This window comes from Tinamus guttatus, unplaced genomic scaffold, assembly GCF_059628265.1.
Source record: "Tinamus guttatus ecotype Peru unplaced genomic scaffold, ASM5962826v1 Tinamus_guttatus_pri_ptg000004l, whole genome shotgun sequence".
In the NCBI taxonomy this organism is placed as follows: Eukaryota; Metazoa; Chordata; class Aves; order Tinamiformes; family Tinamidae; genus Tinamus; species Tinamus guttatus.
The window spans coordinates 14,436,364-14,462,471 of NW_028288538.1; the positions used below are offsets into that span (position 1 = coordinate 14,436,364).

The 26,108-nt window shown below is 40.1% G+C and overlaps 3 protein-coding genes across 3 annotated transcripts in view; 1 reads left to right on the plus strand and 2 right to left on the minus strand.

The window, feature by feature from the left end:
* LRRC49 (leucine rich repeat containing 49) overlaps positions 1 to 6,069 on the minus strand; it is a 35,983-nt gene extending 29,914 nt beyond the window's left edge. The window contains exons 1-6 of the mRNA XM_088520204.1: positions 5,948 to 6,069; positions 5,279 to 5,338; positions 4,731 to 4,818; positions 4,117 to 4,219; positions 2,817 to 3,020; positions 1,291 to 1,357 (exon numbers count right to left, since the gene is read on the minus strand). Of these exons, the coding sequence (XP_088376330.1) occupies positions 1,291 to 1,357; positions 2,817 to 3,020; positions 4,117 to 4,219; positions 4,731 to 4,818; positions 5,279 to 5,338; positions 5,948 to 6,001 (576 nt within the window). The 5' untranslated portion in view covers positions 6,002 to 6,069. The remainder of the gene's footprint in view (positions 1 to 1,290; positions 1,358 to 2,816; positions 3,021 to 4,116; positions 4,220 to 4,730; positions 4,819 to 5,278; positions 5,339 to 5,947) is intronic.
* A 1,951-nt stretch (positions 6,070 to 8,020) lies between these two features.
* LARP6 (La ribonucleoprotein 6, translational regulator) lies at positions 8,021 to 12,511 on the plus strand. Its single transcript, XM_088528788.1, has 3 exons — positions 8,021 to 8,082; positions 10,325 to 10,517; positions 11,032 to 12,511. The coding sequence occupies exons 1-3, from the start codon at positions 8,021 to 8,023 to the stop codon at positions 12,118 to 12,120; spliced, it is 1,344 nt and encodes a 447-aa protein (XP_088384914.1). The 3' UTR covers positions 12,121 to 12,511.
* Positions 12,512 to 18,203: 5,692 nt separating this feature from the next.
* MAPDA (N6-Methyl-AMP deaminase) lies at positions 18,204 to 25,563 on the minus strand. The gene is made up of 10 exons (XM_088520347.1): positions 25,466 to 25,563; positions 24,775 to 24,905; positions 24,177 to 24,237; positions 23,145 to 23,232; positions 22,447 to 22,528; positions 21,901 to 22,027; positions 21,225 to 21,305; positions 20,763 to 20,901; positions 19,953 to 20,053; positions 18,204 to 18,514 (listed from the first exon to the last, which is right to left on the minus strand). Exons 1-10 carry the CDS (start codon positions 25,526 to 25,528, stop codon positions 18,323 to 18,325), a joined length of 1,065 nt encoding a protein of 354 aa, XP_088376473.1. The 5' UTR covers positions 25,529 to 25,563; the 3' UTR covers positions 18,204 to 18,322.
* Positions 25,564 to 26,108: the final 545 nt, after the last annotated feature.

Below are 26,108 nucleotides of genomic sequence, written 5' to 3' on the forward strand. Positions count from 1 at the left end.
GTTTATCTCAAAAATGCACTGAGTGTAAAAATCAAAAGTGCACAAACAACTAAATATCCCATTTTTGCAGGTGCAAACATCTGAGCGCTTGGACATGACTCAAATTTTCTAGAGAAGCATTTATACTCCGGAGCTTTAATACTCAACTCCCAAAACAAGTTAATTTGTGATATTCTCTGGGCTAAAGGTAGCCTATAGTTACAAAGCTCAAACAGCAGCCAGTTGGATGCTATGTCCAATCTCCTAATAAAGTTCCTGGCTAAAAAGTTACCCCTCCAAGACTCTAGCGACAAAGTTACTCTACTCCCATACCGCATCTGTCACTAATGCATACCATGCATACTGCCAGACTGATTATGCTATTCACAGAAGCCACAAACTTAGCACACATGCCAGTAACCAACTATAGTGTTATTTGGGTCTGATAGTGTTTCCATTCCCCACTGTTAAGTTGTAATATAATGAAAAACACACATCAGTAAGAAGTCAGAACTGTTAAAGCAGGAATCCAGAAAATTCACACATTGACTTTACATAGTCACAATAACCATATGTTGTTTTAAACAGCTCAAATACATGGGATATAAAATGCTCCATGGTTACATTTATTTTATAAAAAGAACACTATCTGTTTTACCCTTATTTACTTCATGTTGTTCATGACATATCCATTAAGTAGTAACTTTTCTCCCATATATGTTTCAGCTGAAACTTCAGGCATCATTCAGATAAGCTACTTGGAATACATAGATAAGACATATCTCATCTATGATGGCATAGCCTCAAACATAGGAAAACTCAATAGAAGCCAGTTCAGAAGCCTAAATGAACCAGGGGCTTGGATTAATTTAGTTTTTCCTATAAGAACCTGCAAATCCTTTACAGATATGTAAGGGATCTTGTTTTGTAAGATCAACAATAGCAGAAAAAAAGAACAAAACAAATAAGCAAAATAGAAAAAATGAGCTTAATGTCTTTAAGTAACCATATTATGGCTATAATCACACTTAAGTTGGATGCTTATTCTGCAGGTTTACACCCAAATGCGTGCTGTCATGTTTGGCTGTCTTTGGATTTTAGTTGCTGTAACTTCCTAACAGGACAAAATGCTGAAAATGCAGCAGACTGGATACCAGGATTAAAATTAACACCATACCACCCTGGATCAAGAACTCTGTCACTCCAAATTCACCGGCAGTTGCCCCTCAGAAAGCAACAGCTTAGACACCCCACATTTTCTGCATCTTTTACTATGCAAGCATCTTAAACAACGAATTTATGGCACCATACCTGATTTCCATGAAGATCTAAAACATCAAGGTTTTTTAAATTCTCCAGATTTGAGATTTTCTTTAATCTGAAACATTTAAACAATGACAAAAATATTTTATGTTAAAGTTTTGATTTTCCAACTAATAAAAAGATGAGTCATTTATAACTATAAACAGTAACAGATAAAGTAATAAAGCTATCAACCATCTGAGAGAGCAACAAATGAGTATTTTTAGGCTCATGCCTTCCTTTCTGAACATCAAAAACACAACGTAGTAGCACTATGCCCTTCTCTCTTGTGTGAAAGGGAATCAAAACTTACACCTTTAGAAAACAAAGCATACAAACTAGCCAAACAACACAAAATACAACTAGAAAATGGCTGATCCCAAACCAGGGGGGATCACTATGACAAAGAATCTCAAGAGTTTGCTAGAACTGGCAATAAAAATAAAGCACTGGTCCTACACAGGCAACACAGATCTCTGACTGACAGTATTTATTGTCTCCCTGTTGAGCTTCAAAATCAGAGCTTTTATTTTCTGTTCTATTTGTTGAGAAGATAAACCTAGGCTACTATATAGCCAACAGCATCATCTACTGGCTGAAGGTGTTACTGGTCACACACACTGCAATTTGCTTCAAGAATAGGTTTAAAAAAAAAAAAAAAAAAAAAAAAAAAAAAAAAAAAAAAAGCTAAAAAACTCATCCTATTAGCATAAATACAAAAATCTAATACTTAAATACATGTACTGCCTTTCTAGCTCTGTCATCTTGAATCACTCTGTCACTTTGGATTCATAAGCAAGTTTCAAGAAATCAGATTAAACTTTATTATATAACTGAGTGTCATAAATATTCTCACTGGTGTACATGAAAACATGCATTTCTGTATGCAAGACCTGATGCATGACAGGCAGACAAACATTTCCAATATGGGTCAAAAATTGATTGCTTCTGTTTTTTTTTTTTCAGGATTCTTTCAAATTACCAAAAAAAGCTGAGAGTAGACAAGACAGACACCTGTTTTAACAAGTATCTCAAAATCTATCATAAATTGACAGTATCTTAGATTACAGCATGGATATTTCAGAGGTTTTTTCCCCACAAAGTTTCATTCCATCTGCCTCTGCACAGAGAAAGCTTACTGAGAAATTCTGAAGGGGCCCTATGCTATTCTCATGTCTTCTTTCCCAAAGGATACATGCTGTGGAAACAAGATTTGCTCAGCCAGCTTCAGAAGCTTAACTGCCCCAACACTGTATTCCCATCATGTTGTTCACTTACTTTGTATTTTCCCCTTCCCTTACCTTGAGGCTGAGAGCTTTACCAAACTTATCCATCAAACAGTACCATAATCAGGCACAAATTCACTTGCCTGGGGAAGTATGTGGCACAAGGAGGACAGCAGCCTGAAGACCCCAAGAAAAGGAGCCATCTCCCTGGTCTCATGGTCAATATTACAAACTGAAAACTCTGAACATTTGATACGATGACAGATCACCAAATTTACACCAAACTAGGCTGCTTTAAATTATTTTTACCTGTTTTTCCCCAACAAAAGGACTCGCAGAGATCTTAGAGTTGAAAGCCCACTGATTTCCTCTATCTGATTATCATATAAATCTAAGAAAACAAGATGCTGTAGATTAGAAATATTCTGGATCCGAGTTATAAAGTTATGCTGAAAATTCAAGAGGCGAAGATGATCTTCCCCATCAATAATTGGGCACACCGTCAATTTTTGCCTGTAGGAGAAAAAAGAATATAGACACCCTTAAATAACAAATCAGTAATCTACCCTTCAATATTACTGCCTGAAATGAAAAAGGGCATTATCTTAATTAAGGTAATTAAGTTGACTAACTCAATTTTAAACAACAGTAAGATGCGGCAATGACTTTTATATTAAAAAACTTCACACCAAAAGGTAGCAGAAATGCTTTCAGAATTTTCAGAATGCTTCTTATGCAGAGATTGGCTTGTTACATAGGTATCTTGCACAATAACTAGCAGCTCCAAAGTTTCATATTGTGACCACACTATAAATTTTTAGTAAATACAATCTGCCAAGGTTGTAATCAGACCCCACACAAACAGCTTGTTTAAATTAGTTAGATGTGAAATGTCTACATGTTTTTTTTTCTTTGGTTTCCAGAATTTTATTATTTTGTGTGTTTGTAGCCTAAATGTAAGTGTTAATACATAGAGTAAAAAAATACAAAAAGAGATCCTGACAATGATTACTCCCATCTTCAGGCTATCTCTAAACTACCTCAATGCTACTGAGCTCATGACGCTTTGGATTAAGTAAACCTTAAATTTAAGAAGAAACAAGCAAACAAAAACAGCTCTCCCTCTCAAATAAAAAACTATGTCTTGACAATTAAAGATGCCTTTTAGATAACCAGGACCAAAAAAAGCTAATCCGTCTGACTAAAACTAGATATACATTAGATTCTGAATTTCCATAAGTTTCTTGATTGATCTTGAGCTAGTTCATCTTAAATTAGCTATGTAGCTTGAAAGAGAAAAATCCTAACACCTTGATACCTTAGATAACTACTGTACAAAAATACTTAAAAACATGTTGTGTTTTTACCATAAGGAGACTAATGCAGAATTTCTTGATTGGATTTGACACACCTCACTCAAATCCCAAACAAAAGCCACATAGACACCATCAACAACTCACCAACTACCTACCACAAAGGGCATTACTAAAACACTCATCGCTTCAGGCCATTAGACATAAGAGTTGCAAGTTACGATGCATATAAGTCCTACGTACAGAATGTGACAACTAGATAATCTCAAATACACCCTACTTAAAATATTACTCACCTTTCCAGGGTAAGCCTATCAGAGTTCAGGATTTTCTCTTCAGTTGTACGTTGCAATACAGGAAACGATGTTATTGATGAACTGCTCCCAAAATTTGTGTTATCTATCAGGAAGTCATACACAGAATATTTGAATTACTCCTTCAGAAAATTGTTCCATTAACTAAATAACATTAAAGGAAATAATTTTCTTAAGAAAAAAAATACACAGTGCATGAAACAGCACTTGGTCTCCATTCAGTGGTTCTATATATTGGCTCTTTCCTGTCATTTTTAGGTTACCACAACAGCCCTCCATTTCCTCTTTCAAAAGTATAACCATTTGCTTTATTTCTGACAGCTTGTGACAATTTGTCACACAGCAGATATCACATATTCTTTTGACAATAAAAATTCTATGATGTTTAAAGTAAGGATGTGTAACAGTTTCATAGCTTCAATGCCCGAACTTAAAGATAGCATCTAATCTACAGAAATTTTATTTTATAATATGTAGACATAGATACTACTATAAGCTAATGCATTTTTTTTTTGCAACAACACTGTCTACTTAATAGTAATAGAAAAAAAGAAAATTGGAGGCTAAAAAAAAATCCAAACCATACCAAACATTACCTTGCCTTCCTGAATAGTTCTTCTCCAGATCATGCTGCAGAAGTCTATTGTGGAAAGATGACTGCTCTTTATTTATCCTGAACTCAAACTGTAACACAATGTTACAAGGTTTAAGACATAATAAATGTAAAAGCTTTCAAACACTTCTTCAAATTGTGCAAGTGCTTAAAAGAATAGCAGAATTACACCATCTTGAAAGCAATATTCATTCCATTAGTATACAAGAAATCCTTACAAGAAAGGTCCAAGAATAACAGTGAAAAATGCAGACAGAAAAACACGACATCACTTATCAAATTTATAGCACATTACATTATTATCCAGTGACTTTTATATAACCACTGCAGAATGAAATAAATTACCAAAAGACTACTGGATACATCGGAAAAAAAAACATTAAGAGTAAACTTCTTGCTAATAAAAAAGGCAATTCCCATCAGCAAGCATACAAGTCAAGGGACACCATAAACTTGCATTAACATGTTATTACTTCGAAAAGAAAGAAAAAACAAACAAACAAAAACAAACAAACAAAAAAAAACACTTACCGGTTTGTTTTTATCTGTTATTGATGATGTCTGGATAACCAGCTGAAGACAGCTGTTAACCTACAAAACAGAGAGGAAAAAAAAAAAAGAGGCATTTTTCAAAAACATGTTTTAAAAAGATTGAATGCAATATTTTTACAAATAAGGTAGTTTTAACAGTTTAGTTGGAAATTATCTTCCGGCTCTATTAAGCATACTTAGTCTGTCACAGAACTAAGCAGACTCCAGTGTCATAAAAACACTGAAAAAAAATAATTTCTTCCAGATATTGCCTTGATGATGGCATAAGTGTTTACTGTCAAATACGCAAATACCTTTTTTTTTTTTAAGGGAGGCCTCACACTGACCTGTTAATTAGATTAACAACTTAAAACACAGTAATTATGTATAAATAATAACACTTCTACCCGCAGTATTCAAGCAAACAGCTTCTTTACACGTATGTGCACGCACATATGCGCACGGACACACCGGCGCGTCCATGCGGCTCCCCGCACACAGGCGCAGCGGGCGGTACCACGAGCGAGGCCGCCCCGCGCGGGCCCGGCCGCCGCCCCCCGCACTCGCACCTGCCCTCGCGGCCACGAGGCCGGACGCGCCGCGCGGCCAGGGCAGGGACACGGATCCCTCCTCCTCCCGCCCCGACACGAAGCCGCCGGCAGCGCCTACCGGGCCGGTCGCGGCGCGCGGGCCCCGGCCGGGCCGACCCTTGCTGGGCACCATGGGCACGAGCCTTCCCGCGGCGCCGCCTCGCGTTGTCCCCAGCGGAGCCGCGCGCAGCTGCCGCCCCTGTCGGAAATAGCTCCGCCGTTACCGTAGCAACCGCTGCTTCCGGCCCGCGGCTCGTCCCCGCCGCGCCCGCGGGCTTCGTGAGGGCGGAGGGGCGGGAGCGGCGGGAAGGAGGGGACGGGGCCGCCCCGCTGCGTGCGGGGCGGGCGGGCAGGGCGCGTGGACCCGCACCCAAGCGAGGGCGCGGGGAGCGGCCTCTATCCCCCCTCCCGCGACCCTCTACGCGGCGGCCGTTGGGCCGTGTGTGCCTCGTGCCGCCGCTGGGCCCGCGGCCGTTGGGGCGTGGCCGCCTCTGAGCGGCGCGGCCGTTGGGCCGTGTGTGCCTCGTGCCGCCGCTGGGCCCGCGGCCGTTGGGGCGTGGCCGCCCGTTCCGTGAGCGCGGGGGAAAGGACGGAGAGGCCCAAAATCTGTGCTCTTGTTTGCTCCGTCACCTGAAATGGTGGCTGAGGCTGCTTTACCCTGCCAGAGCTGCACCCTGAGGCTTTTCGGAGCACATTGAAATAGAGCTCTTGGTGATGCTGGTTGCTAGGCTAGCTACATGAATAGAAGGGGAAAAAATTCAAGTCCTCCTCAAAACGTTTACCTTGGCAGAGCTCTGTCAAAACACTGTTTGTGTTGGCTCATCTCTCGTGGTTGGGTGGCCGGGATGGCTCATGTGATGTGCTCACTCACACAGAGAGGCTTTTCACACCGCAGCTGCGGAGGACTGTGCTGCTGGGCAACCTTCTCCCGGGGCAGATGCTCCCCAGGAGAAGGCATAAAGATTTTAAGAGTTCAAACTAAGTGTCATCAAAAATAGCTGCATTTCACTGTCCTACATGTAATTCATTCTTCTGCCATCTTTCCACATTTCAGGAGCATGATGGAGGCTCACAAAACAGAGAAAGCACAGAAAACTACAATGTTTATTGAAATCTGAAAAATCTTTTGGTTAGTGGTAGCACGAGCGGAACAAACAAGTTTGCGTCTTTACAATTAAGGGAGCTACCCCTACATTCTTTGGCCAGAGGACCAAAGGAGCCAGGTGACCTCAGGCAAGAACACGAGGGAGCCAAGGAGCTCAATATAGGCAGATAGACCCCATAGACCCCTGCAGGAGTCTGTCCCACTGGACTCTCCCTTTATTCAAATAAAGTTTTGAGACTCCTCTGTCTCCTTTGTGGGCCTTCAGTTCTTGACAGCAAGATTTTCTGCACAAAACAGCTCTTAGCTCATAGTGGTGCTGACCCTGTTCCTACCAAGGGAGGTACCTACCCAGATCCCTGCACTTAGCCCTCCTCAAATGTGTCTTATGCATTTCTGTGCCAGTTGAAGCCAGTGACAGAACTGTGTCCTACCCACGACTTCTTATTGCAGCACGCCGCTGCCTTAGCAGAGAGTAGAGATGTGGTTAGTTATGCATGTGAGCATATTTCATAAACAAAATGTTCCTTAGCTTAAGGCACACTGAAAAACAAGCCAAAGCCCTTGAGGCAAAGCAGTAGTTCGGGTAGGTTTTGATGCCAGCACATCTGACTCATGAGGGCTGTTTGTTACAGTGATGAGAATAGTAACTGGCCTGAGCAGAGCTTGCATTTTTCCCAATCCAGATTTTTAAAACAAAATATTGAAACAATACATGGAAGTAGAGTACAGATGAAAACAGAGCTGCAGCAGATGAGACAGTGGCTTAAAGATGCAGCTTCCGTGACAGTTTGAGCGGACAGCATCGAGAGACCTTCCCCGACACGTTAGTACTAAACTGGCGGGCCAGCTTCGAGCTGCGCATGGGTGTTTCAGAGCGGGCTCTGCAGCTCGGGGGGAGAAGGGGGGCCCGTTCCCCGCGCTGGGCGCAGCTGCGTGGGAGCCCGCCCGGCCCCAGCTCCGGGCCGAGGCGGGGCCGGCCCGCGGGGCCGCCGAGCGCCGCCCCGCGCCAGCCGCGGGGGAAGCGGCGGCGGCTCCGGCCGCGCGGCCATGGCGCAGCCGCGGGCGGGCAGCGGCAGCGAGGAGGACGGCGGCCGCGGCGGCAGGTCCAGGTGAGGCGGCGCGAGGCCGGCAGGCTCCGGCGCGGGCAGCGCGGCCCTGCGGGGGAAAGCGGCGCGGGCCGGAGGAGCGCCCGAGGCGGGGCGCTCCCGGCTGCTTAGCGTGTAATCCCTGATGTAAGGACAGCTCAGGCACGGGCTAGCGCTTGCTTTAGAGCTTTGGAAAGAAGTTGGCCAGTCGCGAGCTCAAAACTTCTTTAAACACATAAATTACTGCTATCCTACAGCCTACCTCTTACTCTGCTCTTCCTCTACTGCTTGATAATGCCATGAATGTTCGTTTATCTAATGATAAATTGTGGGAATTACTACCAATGCCTGAAGTTCCTTGGCTGCCTGCCAGGACATCTGTAAAAGAACATCCAGGATTTTGCGTCAGAAAACTGCAGGGTATGAGGCTATTTGTGATCTTGTGCTTTCTACTAAAGCTGCAGATGCCATAACAGATCCAATCAGAAAAAAAGGTTCAGCTATAGTAGCATAAAGTTCAGTATTTTGTTCAAAGAACATTTATTTCTAACTTACTCTTCAACTTTTAATGTTCTAGCACACATTAGAATGAACTGCAATGCATTATTCAATTACAGGGGTATACTCTGGGGGGATTTTCTGCAGCTACCAAGGTTGTCAGCTACACACTACATAAACAGGAGGTGAGCGTAGCTAACATGAGCCAAGTCCTTAATCTCAGTCTTACCGCAATCACACACTATCACTGTCTTTTTGCAAATCAGATGCATACAACAGTCTACAGCACTATGTTCTACTTAAGTGATTTCTTAAATTCAAAATACGTTTTGTTTACCTTGATGATGAGCGTGACTTCTCCTTGGTGTCACTTTCTTGTTGAAGAAGGGGGGGCTGCGGGTGGGTGCTCAAGCGGTGGCAGGGAGGGCTGAGGGCCAGGCAGCCCTGCATGGCTCTGCCATCAGGGACAAGGCAGAGTCCTCCGTCAGCTCTCCCAGGCACCTCCTGTTTTTCCTGCGACTTCCAAAGTACAAAGATTTCAGTAAACAGTTAATTTCTGGGAAGATGGTCCATTTGTGGCCTCTAGGGTTTCACTGCAAGTGCTAAAAATATTGCACTCGTGGTATTGTGGTATAAGTCTGCCAAAATCCACCATTTGATGTTTCTTCTTTTAGTAAGGCATTAGTAATGCAGATCTGTTTAGTTTCTTTTCCATGTCAGTACCTCAGGCCTTTTCTGGATTGGGAACAAGTCAACTTCCACCAAGAACTCAGTATAGATCAGCATTGTCAGAGAACATTTCTTGAAGGTAAAACCTGCTTTAGAGGCTTGAATGAGTGGCATTTAAGAGATAGTTAGTTCACGCTCTTCATCTGTTAAACAATGAGCAAAGTTACTCTGTTACATTGGAAGTGACCAGTAAGAAGTCATTATATTTATTCAATTTCCCAGAACTAATTATAACATACCCCACCCTCACGCGTGTATGCCCTCTGTCCCTTTGGTGGTCTCTGGTGGGTTTTGAGACCCCCTGGTGGTTGTCTCGCCGTGTCCACTTGATGACGACTCGGAACTCACTTCCATACATGGCCCCATTCTGGCTCAGAGGCCCTGTTTTGGTCCTACTGTCCAGTTCCAGACAGTGCTTTGAAGATATGGTGGTCCTTATCTTCGTCTTCAACCAGTCTTTGCTGTTTTTGTCCATTTTCTCTCATGATGTCCCAGGAACATCTGCTGTTTTGTATTTTCCGGCAACAACAGCGAACACATCTCCTTGGGTGCATTCTCTTCCGGGGTTTCTCATAACAATACCAAACACACACGCTTAGGAAATCATCATTACATCAAATCTGAATATTCCTTGTTCAGTGGCAGTACTTGTGAAACACAAAAATCTTTGGTCTAACAGCTTCAGATTGGAAAGCAAACTGCTCTCTTTGCCGCTCTGCACATCTCCATGCGCCTGTGCACCTGTGGCTCGTGTTTTGGTGCCAGACAGCGTTGGCAGAGGGTTTGCAAGATGCTCGTGTATGTGATCCATTGTCCTACGCTAAGATCAGCGCTTGGAAAGAGCTCAGGCATCTGATTTCTGAGGCTGACTGGAGAGCTTGGTCCTCTCAGCTGGCCTCACATGGAAAGATGACTGTGTCTATTCAGTGCCTATGTGTAAAAAGTTCAACAACACTTTGATTAAGCCCAATCATTTTGAGATTTTTTTTTCTTTTTGCTTTGCTGCATCTGTTAATAAAACAGTTTAACTGTTTTCCAGTGGTGGAGAAAATGATGACGATTCTGACCAGAACTGGAAACCTCCAGAAAATGATCTGATCCAGAAGTTAATAGCACAGATTGAATATTACTTCTCAGATGAGAACCTTGAGAAAGATGCCTTCCTCCTAAAGCATGTGAGGAGAAATAAGATGGGCTACGTCAGTGTTAAGCTCCTCACTTCTTTTAAGAATGTAAGTTAACTCATCAAAACTTTTAGTACCTTGTATAAGTCTAATTAATCTAAAAAAATTTAGAAGACATGAAAATAACTTATTTCATAGGGACATTTTTTTTCCTCTTTATCTACCTCTCCGATTTCATGCAATTTTGAGGTGATGGTTTGTTTTTCTAGAACTTGAGTTTCTAAACTCTTTCATGACTGTCTAAGGAAATCATACACTTTAAGATGACTATATTTTTAAATTATTCTGGGAGGCAGTCAAGTCAGAAGGAATCTTTTCCTCTGAGGAGGGATGGTGAATTCAATACCCTTTGCAGAAGTATGGAGATCTAAAAGCTAGAGTAGTAGAAAGTTTCTGGTTACAGAAGTCATATAGACTCAAGATCTGCATGCTTACTGTAATTAGTATAAATGGTTAATTTAAGATTAAACAAGATTAAATTTAATTCTTAAATTTAAGAATTTTTAAGATTAAGTAAGTAGATAAGATTAACTGTTCTCCTTAAACTCTGTCTATCTTAAAGGTGAAACAACTTACCCGTGACTGGAGAACCACAGCATATGCACTCAAGTACTCAGGCACTCTTGAGCTCAGTGAGGATAACAGAAAGGTTAGAAGAAATACTCCAGTTCCAGTGTTTCCAAGTGAAAGCCACCCTACCAAGATGTTACTGGTGTATGATATCCACTTGATGTCGGAGCTGCAGGCTCTCAGCAAGGAGCAAGAAAATGGATGTATGCAAGAAAAGATAATGGAGCATCTCCTGAAAGCCTTTGTAACTTTTGGTGTAATTTCATCTGTTCGTGTTCTCAAACCTGGTAGGGATCTACCGGCTGATGTCAAGAGGTTCAGCAGTCGGTACAACCAAATAGGAACACAGGAATGTGCAATTATAGAATTTGAAGAAATAGATGCTGCCATACATGCTCATGACTTCATGTGTGCTGAAAAGAAAGAAACTGGCATGAAAGTTGCGTTAATAGGCATGAAACCTCCAAAGAAAAAGGTTCCCAAAGATAAGAACCGATATGAAGGCTCCACCAAGAGTCTCAACAAGGCTAAATCCCTTAACAAGAGAGTTGAGGAGCTTCAGTTTGTTGGTGATGAATCTTCAGCAAATAGCTCTTCTGACCCAGAGAGTAATCCTACATCACCACTGTCAGGACGTAAAAGTATGGCAACAAGTACTACAAATAAATTAAGTCCTATCATTCATTCAAACAACCATCTGAGTCCTAATGTGTCACCCAGATCAAGTCCTTGGAATAGTCCGTCTTCACTAAGAAAAGTGACCAGAAAGTCTCCGCTAGCTGAAGACAGCAAGCTTAACCCAAACGCTAGCCCTGAAATTCCAAGGAAAGGCATGGATTATTCTTCAGATAGCAGCATCACTCCTTCTAGTAGCCCATGGGTACAGAGAAGAAGGCAAGGCCAAACTATAACACAAGAGAAGAGCCCAGTCAGCAGCCCCATGCTAGCTCGCAAAATACAAAATGCAGATGGTCTTCCTGTAGGGGTGCTGCGGCTACCCAAAGGGCCTGATGGCACTAAGGGATTCCATTGTGCGTGTGAAAGAAGGAAAGCTGTCAAGAATGAACAAATTATTCTTTAAAAACAACTTTGTATTACAGTCAGCCAACTGCTTTTGTTAAAGCCCGGTGAAAGACTGTCAACTGAGTGGCAGAATTAAATCAGTATTTATTTTTAAAGATTTTTGTATTCCTGCAGAGACTTTATCATTAGTGTATTCATTAACTACATTTTTATCTATTAGCTGGAAGGAAATGCCTAGGCATTGAAACAGGCATCTAAAACTATTCATGTAACTACATTATTTGTAAGCTATGACCCTGAAGAGTAGTGTGTAGACACTTACTGTTTAGCAGTTGTATTTTGATAACTACGGTATGTTACCAGTCTAATCTTAAGGAATAGGGGTTTTGAAGGCTTATGTTACAGAGAGCAGTTCCTCTCGCCTTGCATTTATCTCCAAAGACACTAGCTATAATTTACAGGACCAAAGTGTGTGTGCTTCCTGTGATGTGTATCAGGATGCTGAGCATTGAAGACTGTTCTGCAAGTTTTAACTTATAATCAGAAGAAATAAACTAAAACATTAACTCTGTCTAAATCTATGTCTTTTACTTTATGCAAAAAGTTGCACCGGAACAGACACCTAAACCAGATCTATACCATATAAAATTCTAATTGTTACTAAATTTACAGTGCGCTCAGTAAAAAGAATAGACTGAGATGTGCTCTGCCCCACTGTGGATTGTTATTTTAGTGGTGATACTTCACTCTCCTGTTGACTATAGGGCAGAGGCACTTTCATACAATATTGTAAACTAAACAATGGTGATCTCACATCAGCCCCAAATTTAACAAAAAGGCTCAGCAATAAATGCTTAAATTAGAATTATCTTATCTGAAGCCGAAGAAGGTACCTTTGCAGTTTTATTTAGAAGACTATACTCCTGGAAAAGAGCCAGCTACTAATTTACAATTAAAACTGTGTAAGACATAGTAGATTCTTCTTCATTCTACTCTACATCTTTCCAACTTTCATTTCTGTTTTAAGTGCACTTAAGTGCAGAGGAAATAGTTGCAGTAACACGAGGTTAGCAACCAGTGCCCTGCTGTGCACAAGAAGCCATCACTCCTGAGGAATCATTCCCATGCCAGCCAGATTCCTGGTTCTTTTCCTCGACACAAAGGAAATCAACCACATGATCCTGATTTCCACTACTGGTAGAAACACTACAAATACAGATACTGTTAATTTCAGCCTTTCTATCAGATGCAGCAGATCTGCAGGTATTCAAGTGACAGGTAGGGAAGACAATCTTCTGAAGACTGATTCCCTTGCTCTAGGTTACATACAGCAGCATCATCTCAGTAAGTACCCAGACCATTTCCTTTTTTCTTCTTTATAAGAATAGTATCTTGCCTAATAGTAATATATATAAATACACACTGATTTTATATACGAGAAAAACGCTGTATTTGTATCAATTTATCTTAGAATTCTGGAATAACGAGTTAATCTTTTCCTTTGCAAAGGTACTCTTTGCCTTTGTGAGAGCTAAAAATAAATCCTCATGTAGGTGGTGGTAGTCGTCACCAACTACCCTTCTGCTCCCTGGTCACTAGCAGCCCTCTGTGCCCACCCTCCTTCCCCAGCAGGACTGCAGCGTCTCCTCCGGCGCGGCCCGTTCTGCTGCTCTACCCCACAGGGATCACGGAACCCAGCACATTGTGAAGTCGCTGCTTTAAACCAGGTGCACTGAGAACAACTAAAACCCCTCCTTGGTTCAGTCACAACATGAACAGATCAAAGGTGTTTGTCATTAATCAAGTAAGTCTGCTTTTTAATTATGGGCAAAAATACTTGTTATTGTTTTACGAGGTAATGTTTTAATCCCAGTTGTCTGTGATATGAAACAAATGAGGTTCTTCTGCTCTTCACGTGTTATACAAGCAGAGGGACTTTGTGTTCAGCCAAAATGGGACAAGTAAAATGAACGTTGAAGTCCAAGACATCATACCAAGATGTGCTACCATATCAGGTAAAGTTTGATTGTAGGACAACCCAGCATACTACATGGATTTCAGCATGCACATAATCATGTATTTTGTTTAAAATTACTTCAATTATAAAGTGGGTTTTAGCATAGCAACTTAGCTATTATTGTTAAAAAAAAACACAATAAGATTAAAATAAACTTAAATATTTCTAAGATATAGTAAAAACATGAAGTAAAAAAAAAATCCTTTGTGTAGTAAAAATTATAACAGTAACAATTTGTGAGAATTATAAATTGGAATTTATATAAATGTATTTAGGAAGCCCAAACTATGAAAGTATTTTTAAAAAATAACAAAATAAAACTGAAATGATATTGTATGCTCCATTAACAATGTCCAACCTTTGTATGCATGAAAATTACAGAATAGTCACGTGTGAAGGCTGCAGAATTTGCACTTATACCAAAAAGTAATGGTATTCACTGCAAAAACATTTCCGTTTTTCAGCCAATAGTCCTGTACTGGACAGGAAAGCACTCAGCTATATCAAAGTCATAGACACCATCAAGCCGTGGAGAACTGCTGGGAAACCTTTCGGTAAGGATTACTTGGTGGTTTACCCTGCAGTGAGCCCTGCCTGCATGGACTTTAAAACTCTCTCAAGAGTTTAGTGCAAGGACGTCCCTTGTAAGGATGTTAGTGCAGGAAGACCACAACAGGGTGAGGATAATATTTTCAAAATAAGGTTAATTTTCATTCATAACTTGGTTTCTACTTACCTGAATTAGAAGATCTGTCCTCATTATAAAACTGACCTAGGAGTTTTTCAGACAGGTAATTTTGCTAGCATCAAAATTTTTGTGCTTTATACAGCCATGAAGAATAACGTATCATTGCAATACAAACAGGTAAAAACTACTGTGTGGTGAAATACACCACATAACTTACTAAAGCCAACGACTAGGTAACCCTTTCCATTCATCTTTCCAGTAGTTAAATGTAGTAGAAACCTACTGACAGTTGTCAGTGTTTTATAAACTTCAGCCTGGCTTCCTAATCATGAAATGCTTAAGATTAAAAATAAAAATGAGCAAGAACAGTACCCATTCCTGCAGAAGGAGCAGCCTCTAGAAGATAAACCTCACAAATACTATTGCTATCCATTCTGGCAACAGAGATGGAGTAATTAATTATTCATTAAAATTAATTTTAGAACAAAACTCTAATTCTGTTAGCTTTATGTCCTCATTTCAGTGGTTACAGGTAGTGCAAATTGTACATTAGTTAAATTGTATAGGTGAAAGGATTATGATTGGTGGCTACTCAGGATATTAAAATAAATAGATCCATACTGTATAATCATTTCATGAACAATTTTAAGCTAAGTATGTCCATTTTTATGAAATTAGTTTAATTGAATTGAAGTGTACATTTACTCTTTGCTTGCCTTTTTATTTCCATTAGTGGAAATAATGGCAAGAATTCTGCCCAATAATGCAAGGTTTGTTTAGAATATGATTTCTTGGATTCCTCTCTTTAGTACTTAGGACAGCTGAATGTACTAGAATTAGGCAGTAAACACACTATGAGCTTGCAGTTACTCTAAAGTCGCACTGATGAACTACAAGGGGGACTAAGGAGAGGCTGAACTAACGATCCTGAAGATTTTTCATATAGCTACACTTCCAAAAACTAGAATGGCCTAACAGATACAATGAAATAGTAGCTGATACCTGATTTATGCTTTCTGCAGTGTGTGACCGATTTTCTCTCTGGGCAAGTTAGAGAAGTGGACAGAGGAAACCTGAAATGATGCTCAACATCCCCAGCTCCTGCTTTCTTCACGTTCCACCAATCTGCTGTTACACCTCATGGACAGCTGGCTGAGTTTCACTGGCAGATCAAAAACTAAGCTACATAAACAAAGGATATCTCAGCCTATCCAAGCAAAGAGGTTTTGATCCATAATTCTTAAAAGCCATTCCAAAGAGTTGATAGTCAAAATACTTAATATAGGAAAAGTACAATGAGAATGGAGTTAGGAGCACAGTAATTAGATTGACATACATAGTCAGTCATTTCTTCGGATTTGGGGGCCTATTACAGCCCATTTTAGCTATATTTTCTTATATTAACAGCTGCACTTTTCAACTTCTCTGTGACTTTGCAGTCACTTGTCTGTGATTTTTTATCCAGCTTTGCAAGCTGGAGGAGCCAGAGTTGAATGACAGCCGGTTCTTGCTATTTTATAAAGAGTGACCTGAAAGTAGATCAAATAGAACAACTAAATGCTTACCTGGGACATCACAGCGCACTGCTCGTCCCAGTCATCCGCCTCTCTCGGGAGATAACAGCAAAGCGACACGGGTTTCCTCCAGCTGCTGCCAGAAGGTCCTGTTATTCCTAACTCTCCTCCAGTGAGACATTAAATTTGTTGAGGGGGAAAGATTCACTATGCACAACCAAATTACAGGGCATTTAAAGGCATTTCTTTAGATTCCCAGTGTCTACATATTAATGGTGATCTACATTTTTACTAGATTACTATATTTTTCCTTTGATTTGTCTTCAGATACTTTTATAGGAAAAGTGGTGTTCAAAAGAATTACTGAAAAACAGAGTTATAAAAGTTTTTTTTAATTAAATAAAACCATTTAAAATATATCAGATAAATTAGGAGAAGTTATCTAAATATTCCTTTTACATTTTAAAATAGATTATTTATTACACAAGTCAAACAGTATCCTTACTTATTATCTATAAATAGTGAACAGACTTATTTCATTCAAGATACAAACGTCGCAGATCTGTTTCCCAAGCAGAGCACATATTAATAAAGTGGAGGATATTTTAACCTTCTGGCCAATTTCTCAACTGCTACCCAGTTGATTAGAAGTCTACTAAAATGGAAAACAAACAAACAAAAACAACAACAAAACAAGAAATCAAAGCACAAGCAGAAGAAAATAGAACCTCTGCAAACGCTGAGCTGCCATAAGCTAACTCACTGTTTTAGCACATTTCAGTTTCACATGTAGTTGGTCAGTGGCTGCCTCCAATTTAGTAATTAATTCAGACTTCATGATTTTGGATAAATTACTACTAAATCTTCACCTAGGTTGTTATTTGTATTCAAATAACTTTTAATATGTAAGTGGCTAATGGTAATCATTTCATTGATTTAGATTAAAAAAAAAAAATCCAGTCAAGCTAATACTGCAGGCTTTATCATCAGAAATGCCTGAGCATTCCCCAAAACACCGGCCTCCTTGGGGAAACACGTGGTAGTGGCTCTGCACAGCAGCAGATCACAACAGATCCTCAACCAAGGGCACGTCCACACATGCCAAGGCCCTTCTGCTGCCCGAGCTAAGGAGCAACCTCTGCTGCCACAACGACCATGGTGCCACTCTGGAAAAATCAACTGTACCTCTCAAAACTGACAATTATTTAACAATTCTGAAGCAGAATCTGTATGCTCTGTTCAATAAATACCACACACACACACACACTAGAAGTACTGTTTTCAAAAGCACGCGGGTTCAAGTTATTTTTATTGCCTTTTAAAAGAAAAAAAAAAGAAAATCTAAAAAGCATTTTAAGAATTCTACCATTTCCTCCAAGCATGTGACAATCTGCTGGTGTTTAAGATTCTTAACTTTATATAGTATAAATTTAGCATGGAGGCACTATGAAATACTACGAATATTGAGTGCAGTAACAGAAACTACCACCCATGCTACACAATCCACAGCAGGTTTCAGTCATGCATCAATAGAAACAGATGCAATAGTTAATTTTTTTGAAACAAGTATTTCATTCTCCCTGAGGTTGTCTCTGTTTTCATGTTCACTCACCTGCTCAAAACTTGCTTAAAAACATTGGAAAATAAAACACACACATCAAATACCCAAACTGCCTGGTACACTGTTGCAAACGCATACTTTTTTATCCCCCAAATTGTTCTGATTCTAAACTGAGGTATTATGACATATTTCAACAGTAATTTTAAAGAATAATCCCATATCAACTAGAAAGAGACTACATAATAAAACATCAAGATTTTTAATCACTGACTGAAGCCCTTCCAGACAAGGGGACTATCCAAAGGACTTTTGCTTCTATCCTCATTAAGGAATGCTGCTTTCCTGCATTCTTGATTTTGCACACACACAGCGTCAGGACTGGATTCATAACCCTGAGAGTTGAAAATGCCAAAGTCACACACTTTAGTAAAAAGAAAAAAAAAAGCTAATATATCCCAGATACTTAGAACAACATTTTGGTTAATCAAACAGAGTTGGCTTCAGTTTACACCATTGTTCCTTTAGCCTTGATTTTACCACATTTGAAGCAAAAATATAGTCGATGGATTCATAGGAAAGATCCCACATCTGTGATCGAGTCAGATTAAATGTTTTTGCAACGAGGTCATATTCCTGAGAGAGATCTGTTGCAAAGACGCCTTTATCATCAGTCTAGAGTTAAATCAAAAGAAAAAATAATTTAAATTAGATCTTCTGTATCAAAACAGGCATTTTTACACATAACAAATCAGTTTTACGTTATTGCATTTCACGTTTTACTTCGTACTTCTTTCATTTATTGATAATTACTTCATACCTTGTTTGCCCCATTTTCCTCAAGATTAAATATATTGTTCAAGCATAAAAGAAAAATTATTAAAATAATAAGGCAATTTGTCAAGAACATAAGATTTTCTATAAGAATAGGAAGTGTCTATTTTTAAGCCATCTTCCATCCCCAGAGTATCTGAGCAAGACTTATACCTACTTCCACTCTTCAGAAACCTCTTCTACGGCTTTTATGCCGTACATGCAGTGATGCTTGCATGTAAGCTCCTTTCTCCTTTCCTCAGATTTGCAATCTGGATATATTCTTTAGGAATATATAGGATTTTTTTTTCTTCATGTTTAGGATAGAAACTGTTTTACCATATGTATTTATACAGTATCAAGTGGAACCATGTCTTGAAACTGACTGAAGTACCAGGCTAGCCTCTTAAACACATCTGACGGAAAGAAACCTCAAGATTTTTCATCTAAAATGAAAAAATCAGCATTATTTAAGGGTTAATAAGATTCCTTATCTGCAATGGAGAGTTCTCTCTATCTTGCTATGCTTAAGACACTCTAATACCTCTCCCTCTCCTACTGTTCGTGTTTTTAAAGGTCTTTTCATGGGTAAACAGTTTTCTCAGGAGTCTACTGTTTATCTGCGCTTTTCACACTTCAGAATATCTCAGAATGACACCTAATCATGGACTGTTTTTCACCAGGCAAACACTGCTGAGTTCAGACTCAATAATAAAAACAATAAAGATTGACCCTTTTTTTGAATAATATCATGATAACTCTGTGCAACCCCAACGGGCAAGTATGCCTATACAATGCCAAAAATTGTAAGGGTTAAATCAATAGGATGGTAGGGTGCAAAAATCTGAAAATGCCAACAGAAGAACCTGGCATCTCAAAGTTTCAGGCCTTTACATAGCTCTCCAGAGCGCTCCCAAGAAAATTCACTCAACACAATAAACACACCATGTAAGTACAAGTTTAAAAGCAGATGTTGGACCAGTGTGTTTAAGCAAAATCTGCCCATATGCAGATTACTTAACAATTAGACAATAAGTTCACAGCATACATATTTTCCATATAAATAACAATCAACCATGTCTTACTTTTACAATAAAAACAAGGTAAGTAGCAAGAATTTGTACCACAACTATTTCTCAAAACCGAACATTATGATTTGCTATAAACAGATGGTTTGCTGTAAGGACAGAAATTATAATCCATATAAGGATCCATATAAGGAGACACATTTCTCTGATTTCACACTAGTTCTGGTTCTAGAGTCCTTGTCTAAATATGTATTTCAAATCAAAATTCTTACACAAAGCACTGCAGGGTGACCTATGCTGTACCAGTACCCAAAATGGTGTTTGTCACAGGAAGGCACTGTCTGAGTTTTTATGTTTGATGTCATGCACAATTCTAAGAGAAAAAAAATGAAGAAACAATGACATACATTAAAATAAAAGACATATTTTTGACACATTGACAGACTTTCTTCTGTCTCTGAATGAAAATTCAAATCAGCTGTTGTTTCTTTCATTTTCAGTACATCCAATATTACTTGAATGCTATGAGGAAAGTTCACTAGTCAATTCCTACCTCCCCTCTGCAAGCACAATTTAGAGAGCTTGCAAACCAGGCCCACAAACCCCAAACACCTTGCATGGTAGCTGAAGATTATGCTTTGGTTTTGATTCCATCTGAGACATCAATTTTTGGCTCTTGCTACAAGTATTACACAAGAGATAACAAGGCTGCAATATCAATGCTTCTCTCTATCCCTTTGCTTTATTTTTTGATTTAATAAGAATAATCAGCATTAATATGAAAGAACCACCATAATTAACATAAATGAGGGGTAAGTTCATAAAATACCTAATAAAGCCTACGTAAGGGAATTTAAAAGTCATTAAAAAATACTCCAATAGAATTTATTTTACATAAGAAAAGACAGGGTTGTCAGCAGTATACCTATATCAGTAATGTTCTCATATACCCTTCAACATCAGTATGTTTTTAAGTCAGCTTTGGTCACAGACAAATCTTTTTGAGTCACTAGATCCCTGCTAAGTATGATATTCTTAAGTCTAGAGATTATCAAGTAATTTTCTGATCTTATTTTTCTTACCAATAGGTATGTGATTCTGTCTAACAAGTGGCACTAATTCCTCTGAACCTATTGTTGCAGAGTTGAGAAATGTTCCATGTCCAATTCTGTCAGGAGGCAGGCCAAGAAGAATTTTGGTTTCCTCTTCTTGATTTGGAATCTAGAAAGGATATTTTACATTCTGTCACAGCAGCACAAAATAGTACAGTAATAAATTACATCTGAATCCGATTTTTATAGCACACTTCATCAAAAAAGAAGTGTTAATGAGACTAAGTATCTGCATTACTACCCTCTAGAGAGAGTAGTGGTGCATGAAAGTGATTCCAGATGAATTATGAAACAGAAAGAAGCCATAATCCTAAAAGTGCATGTAAAAAAAAAAACAAACTATAGCTATTTGCAGTTCAAAAGTACTTTTAATTGCAGACTGTCAAATCACCTCTAACCTCAACTGCAGAGGAGAATAAAGAAAACTTTTACCTCTGAAAGATGCAATGCCAGCTTAAGACCTGCCTTTTTTGCTTCTGAGAGGGGTTCCAAAAAATCTTGGCCACGTCCTGCCTTGAAGGCAAAAATACATCATAATTTTACAACTTATTTTTATGAAACTCCTCCAATTACATCATCATTAAGAAATCTAGCAATATCAAACAATTTTTCTTTTCCCAATATTTCACTTTTGTATGCAGTTAGTTAGCTTATGTTGTTATATGGACATAGTTTAGTCAAACTGGCCAAAAGTCAGTAATTTGGACCATATGCAAGTCAATGAAGACTTGCCTATTTTTAAACATTTCTACTTCCTTAGTAACCAAGAGTAGTTAGTACTTCTAAACAGACTTTAAACAAGTGTCAACTTTCAGTATTATTTAACCCCATCAATCTGATTGCGACAATTTAGTAACAGACACTTCCCATACAAATACTGCTTTTCAGTGGCTCTCTTGGGAGTATCACGCAAAAAACAATTGATTCTTTGTTAGAGAATCTGCTCCCTACAGCAGCAGGGATAAACCCGGTAGCAAGAATACAAGCAATCTGTTCAAACTACCAACAAATGTAGCACAAAAACACTTAAAAAAAGTATGACTGAATCTGCTATTAGACAACATTAGCACTTTCCTTAAGGTAAGATCAAAACAGAACAAGAACTTACAGTGGGATCACCGCTGAGGTCAAGTCCTACTACAACCCCATCAGTGGAAAGCAGGAACTCCTCAGCAAGTTTAACAGTCTCCTTAGCAACTGCAGGGCCACCTCTTCTATTTATTGCTATTAGCAATCTAGGAGATAGATGCCATCGTTAAGCTTATCACAACTAATGTGATACAAAATAAAAGGATTTTCTATTTGTGTTCATCTATTTGTGTTCAAGCAGTGGAGATACAGAAGTGCACAGGGACAACAGCTACACAAGCATATGCAACCTTAGAGCTGAAAAGTTTCATTCTCCATCAGCGAAAAGGAGGATTAAAAAAAAAAGCCTCCTTATAATTATCTGACTTCTATAGAAGATGGTATAAAAAGTATTAGTCAAACTGTAAGTTAACAAAAGAGCAAAAAAATAGGAACCACTAACATTCCTTTGGTATATGCATAATTTTCTTCCATTCACTGATGGTTTGTACACCTCTCTGCAAACCATGAAGAAACATCAGACTCAACAAAACCGTGAAACAGAGGCACTGTGTGCACTACTTACCTTACATCTATATCCAAGCCTTCTTCTTTACACTGCTTTATTCCCTCAAGTACCGTCTCAACATACATCCTTTTGGTCATACCTCCAAAACACATGAAAATTCTTTGAACCAACATATTTGAACTAACATAATTAAGGCAAGTTGCAATAAGATGCAGCTCTCTAGCCTCGTCATTTCATTATGCACCCTTGCTATTGCTCCATGGTTTTCTAATTTATACAGTTCTGATTCTATTAAGAAAACAGATTTATTTCTGAGCATTTGAAATAGTTGTCCTCCTGAGCATCTGCTGGAAAAAACTAATTCTGTATGAACCAGAGATTAACAATAGCTACTTCTCTGGTGCAGTTATATTAAACCACACGTAAAGGAAAAAATGAAGCAACTAAAAGTAAATATAATCTTAAAAAAAAAAAGTAAAAATAAGTCTAATAGGAAACTAATGTGTGTGCACTGTTTTGACTCCATAATCCAATTTGGGCCATTCATTTTAGACGGACACCTGGCTCTACTTTTTTTTAACAGCTATTAGGTTTGGAGGGACATGTTTTCATACTGCTGTTATTTTCACACCACTGCTTTCATATTTAAAGTATATTTTCACTGAAACTTCTGAATTTGACTTGTTACTAACACAATTTTAGTTAACTTTTATAGTACAATCAGACTTAAATTTAAAAACTAGAACACACTGTACCTGTGGCCTTTTCTTCTCTAGGAGTGCTCCTCAATTCCAAATACTTGACACCATCATCAGCAAATTCTTTAATAACATCTTTAGTTATCTGAAGAAAAAATGGTATTTTCAACATGATAAATAATGCTTATAATAGGTTACATTCTCTTCTGCAACATAAAAAAAAGGTTAAAAATGTGACATTTTGGTGCAAAACTATTTCACATATATATAAAATACATATTATATATATAACATGTACAAATTATATGAATATATAATACTATATATTTTAATATATATAATAAATTATTATATATATATATATTTACTATAAATTATACATATTTTATACGTATAATTTTCAGACTCCACACGTTTCCATCACTCTCCACCTCTGGCAGTCATACCCACAGAGGGTAGCTTCAGTTCTCTCAGCACTACTGGAAGGACAAAACAATTCCCTCTGAACAAGAGAACCCCTTTCACAGCTATCCCTTTCACAGCTAACTACTGTGTGGAAAGTTGAATAGGCTACTTAAAAGGCCCTTTATGGAAGGAAAGACAATAATTTTTTTAATCTTATCTTCATCACACAACAGTCTCTTCTTTTTTGTTTTGTAATCTATAGGATTTAAAAAAAAAAGAAAAAAATGCAATTCCAGTTCACTAGTCTTGACAAGCCAGAGAAGAATGTGGAGACTACTTTAAATCAAAGCTTTGGTGACTATAAATAGACACATTTATAGGTCATTATCAGTCCAAGCACCTGAGAGCTCAGAATGACCACCATACTGAAGGCTTAGTGCAAGGAAGGACAGAAGGAAGGACGAAAGGAAGAAGAGAAATATGAAACCCGCAACCCTTTATTTCTCGACTTTCATGTTTTACAATAGTAATTTTCATTTCCAATTGAAGAGACCATTGATGATATCATTGTTACTCAGAACCCGATGTTGTTAAACTAATTTTGTCTTTACATAATGTTAGCCTTACAGTCAAACAGGAAAGGAAAATATTTTTGTTTGTTTTAAGCCATTTTGATTAACTTACCAGTAAAATATCTTCAGTCCTAGTAGTAATCTGATAGATCATCTGAAACATCTGAAAACATCTAAAAGAAAACATTAACAAATCAACTTGATAAAAGCTGAATGGCAAAATGAGTATTCCCAAAACAGCCTATATCTCCTATATCTGGAAAACAAGTGTTCACTATGCTAAATTATCCAGCTTTGCTGTCAGTTAAAACACATGTCAACTTATATGATGGGCAAGACCATCTTAATAGCCATCTTTAATTTGAGGGGCTAACAATTCATCTGCAACAGAAATTATTATTACATTTTCCACAAAGCTTTCTAAAGGCAAAGGAAAACATTAAGTTTCCAAACGAGGAAACCACCCCATGCTATACATAAAGCTTTCCTGGCCTTTAAAAAATAAATTACATTTAATCCACATGACATTTCCATTTAATTTGCACATGTTTAAGAAGTGGCTTATAGGAACAAGAAGCAAACCAGTAGTATACAAGATCGAGACCACAGCGTAATCGCAGCCGTCAGAGCAGGACAGTGCATTTCTCTGCTTTAACTTAGTCTGGAGGAGGTGGTAGATGCTCCTCATGGGCACACGTTTGTCCACTCACTCGTCCAGAGTCCGCTTGTGTCCCTTGTCGATCGCGGTCATCCCGTTGTGGATCTGCAGGTCCGGCTTCTGCGCCATCAGCTTCTTCATGGTGGCGGAGCTGATGCAGCCGTTCAGATGCGCGTGAAGCTCCTGTAACAGAGAGCCCGGGTGATCGCTCCCCTCTGCGTGGAGGGCAGCTCCTACCTCTCGTCTGTGTAACGGTTCTTGCATCCTGCATTACTGTTTAATATAAGCAACAGGATTATCCCTGCGAATGGCCAACAGCGACCGCTTCCTCGCGCTTCTCCATGCCGGCCGCAGCTGAGGTGCAGCGGGAGAGCGGCGGGCCCGGCGGGACTGCGCTCGGAGCAGCTGCTCGGCGCTGGGGACAGCGAGCTGTCCCGCGGGGCTCCGCGCCGTTCCCGAGCAGCAGCGTCTCGCGCCGCTCGCTTCCCCACCGCAGCTTTCACCTCGGGACTCGCGGCAGACATGGAGCCACCCGCTCCCCACGGCCGGCGGCGCCGGGAGGGGCTGCGGGCAGCGCGGCCGCCCCGCGGGGAAAGCGGGGCCGGCGGGCAGCGAAGGCGGCTGGGGCCGCCGCGGGACGAGGCCCCCCCGGCCGAGGGTGGCAGCGGTTCCCGCACTGGCCGGACGGGGCTCCAGGGCGGCCTGACGGAGCGCTGCGGCGCCGCCCGCCCCGCTCCGCTCACCACTTTGGGCAGCTCCCGGTAGAAGCGCAGCTCCCGCCGCCGCTCCGCGCCCGCCGCCGCCATGACGGCGCCTGAGGCGAAGGGCGGGCTGCAGGGCGGCGACATGGCGGCGGCGGGCCCGCCCCGGCCGTTACTGCCCGCCTTCGCTGTCGGCAGCACCGGCACCCGCAGCCCCGGTGCGCCCCGGGCCACCGCAAAGGCGGCGGCAGCGGGAATGGCGGCGAGCTCATGAAAGACCCCATTTACCATTCCATAAAAGCATCAGGCTCTCGTTTATTGAGGTCACTGCTCAGCCTCACCGCGCCGCAGCGCACGCCCTGGGTCCAGGCCAGGCTCCTGCCCACCGCGGCGTGGCCGTGCTGCGCCGAGGAAGCCCCTGGCTACAAAGCCTGAAGTGGATAAACCCACTAATCAAACACCAGACCTCTTCTTTACAATCCACTTCCACGTCTGCCAGCACGAGAAGAGCAAACGGCTTTCACCAACAAGCAGCTCAAACCCACCCAGCATGAAGACACCATGGAATGACCCTAAACTCTAATTTCATTAGTTCATATTTAGCTTTGAGTGTTACTAATTCTAAAATCCCTCCACACATTTAGGTCAACAAGTCATTAAGCTAAAGTTAGATCTTGCTATCTCC

Coding starts and splice junctions, on each gene's coding strand:
- LARP6 (XM_088528788.1), top strand. CDS start 8,021: ATGGCGCAGCCGCGGGCGGGCAGCGGCAGCGAGGAGGACGGCGGCCGC. Junction 8,083..10,324: donor GGCCGCGGCGGCAGGTCCAG/GTGAGGCGGCGC, acceptor ACTGTTTTCCAG/TGGTGGAGAAAATGATGACG. Junction 10,518..11,031: donor TCCTCACTTCTTTTAAGAAT/GTAAGTTAACTC, acceptor TCTATCTTAAAG/GTGAAACAACTTACCCGTGA.
- MAPDA (XM_088520347.1), bottom strand. CDS start 25,528: ATGGCGGCGGCGGGCGCGGAGCGGCGGCGGGAGCTGCGCTTCTACCGG. Junction 22,028..22,446: donor GGCTTGGATATAGATGTAAG/GTAAGTAGTGCA, acceptor TCTATCTCCTAG/ATTGCTAATAGCAATAAATA. Junction 21,306..21,900: donor ACCTCAGCGGTGATCCCACT/GTAAGTTCTTGT, acceptor TTTGCCTTCAAG/GCAGGACGTGGCCAAGATTT.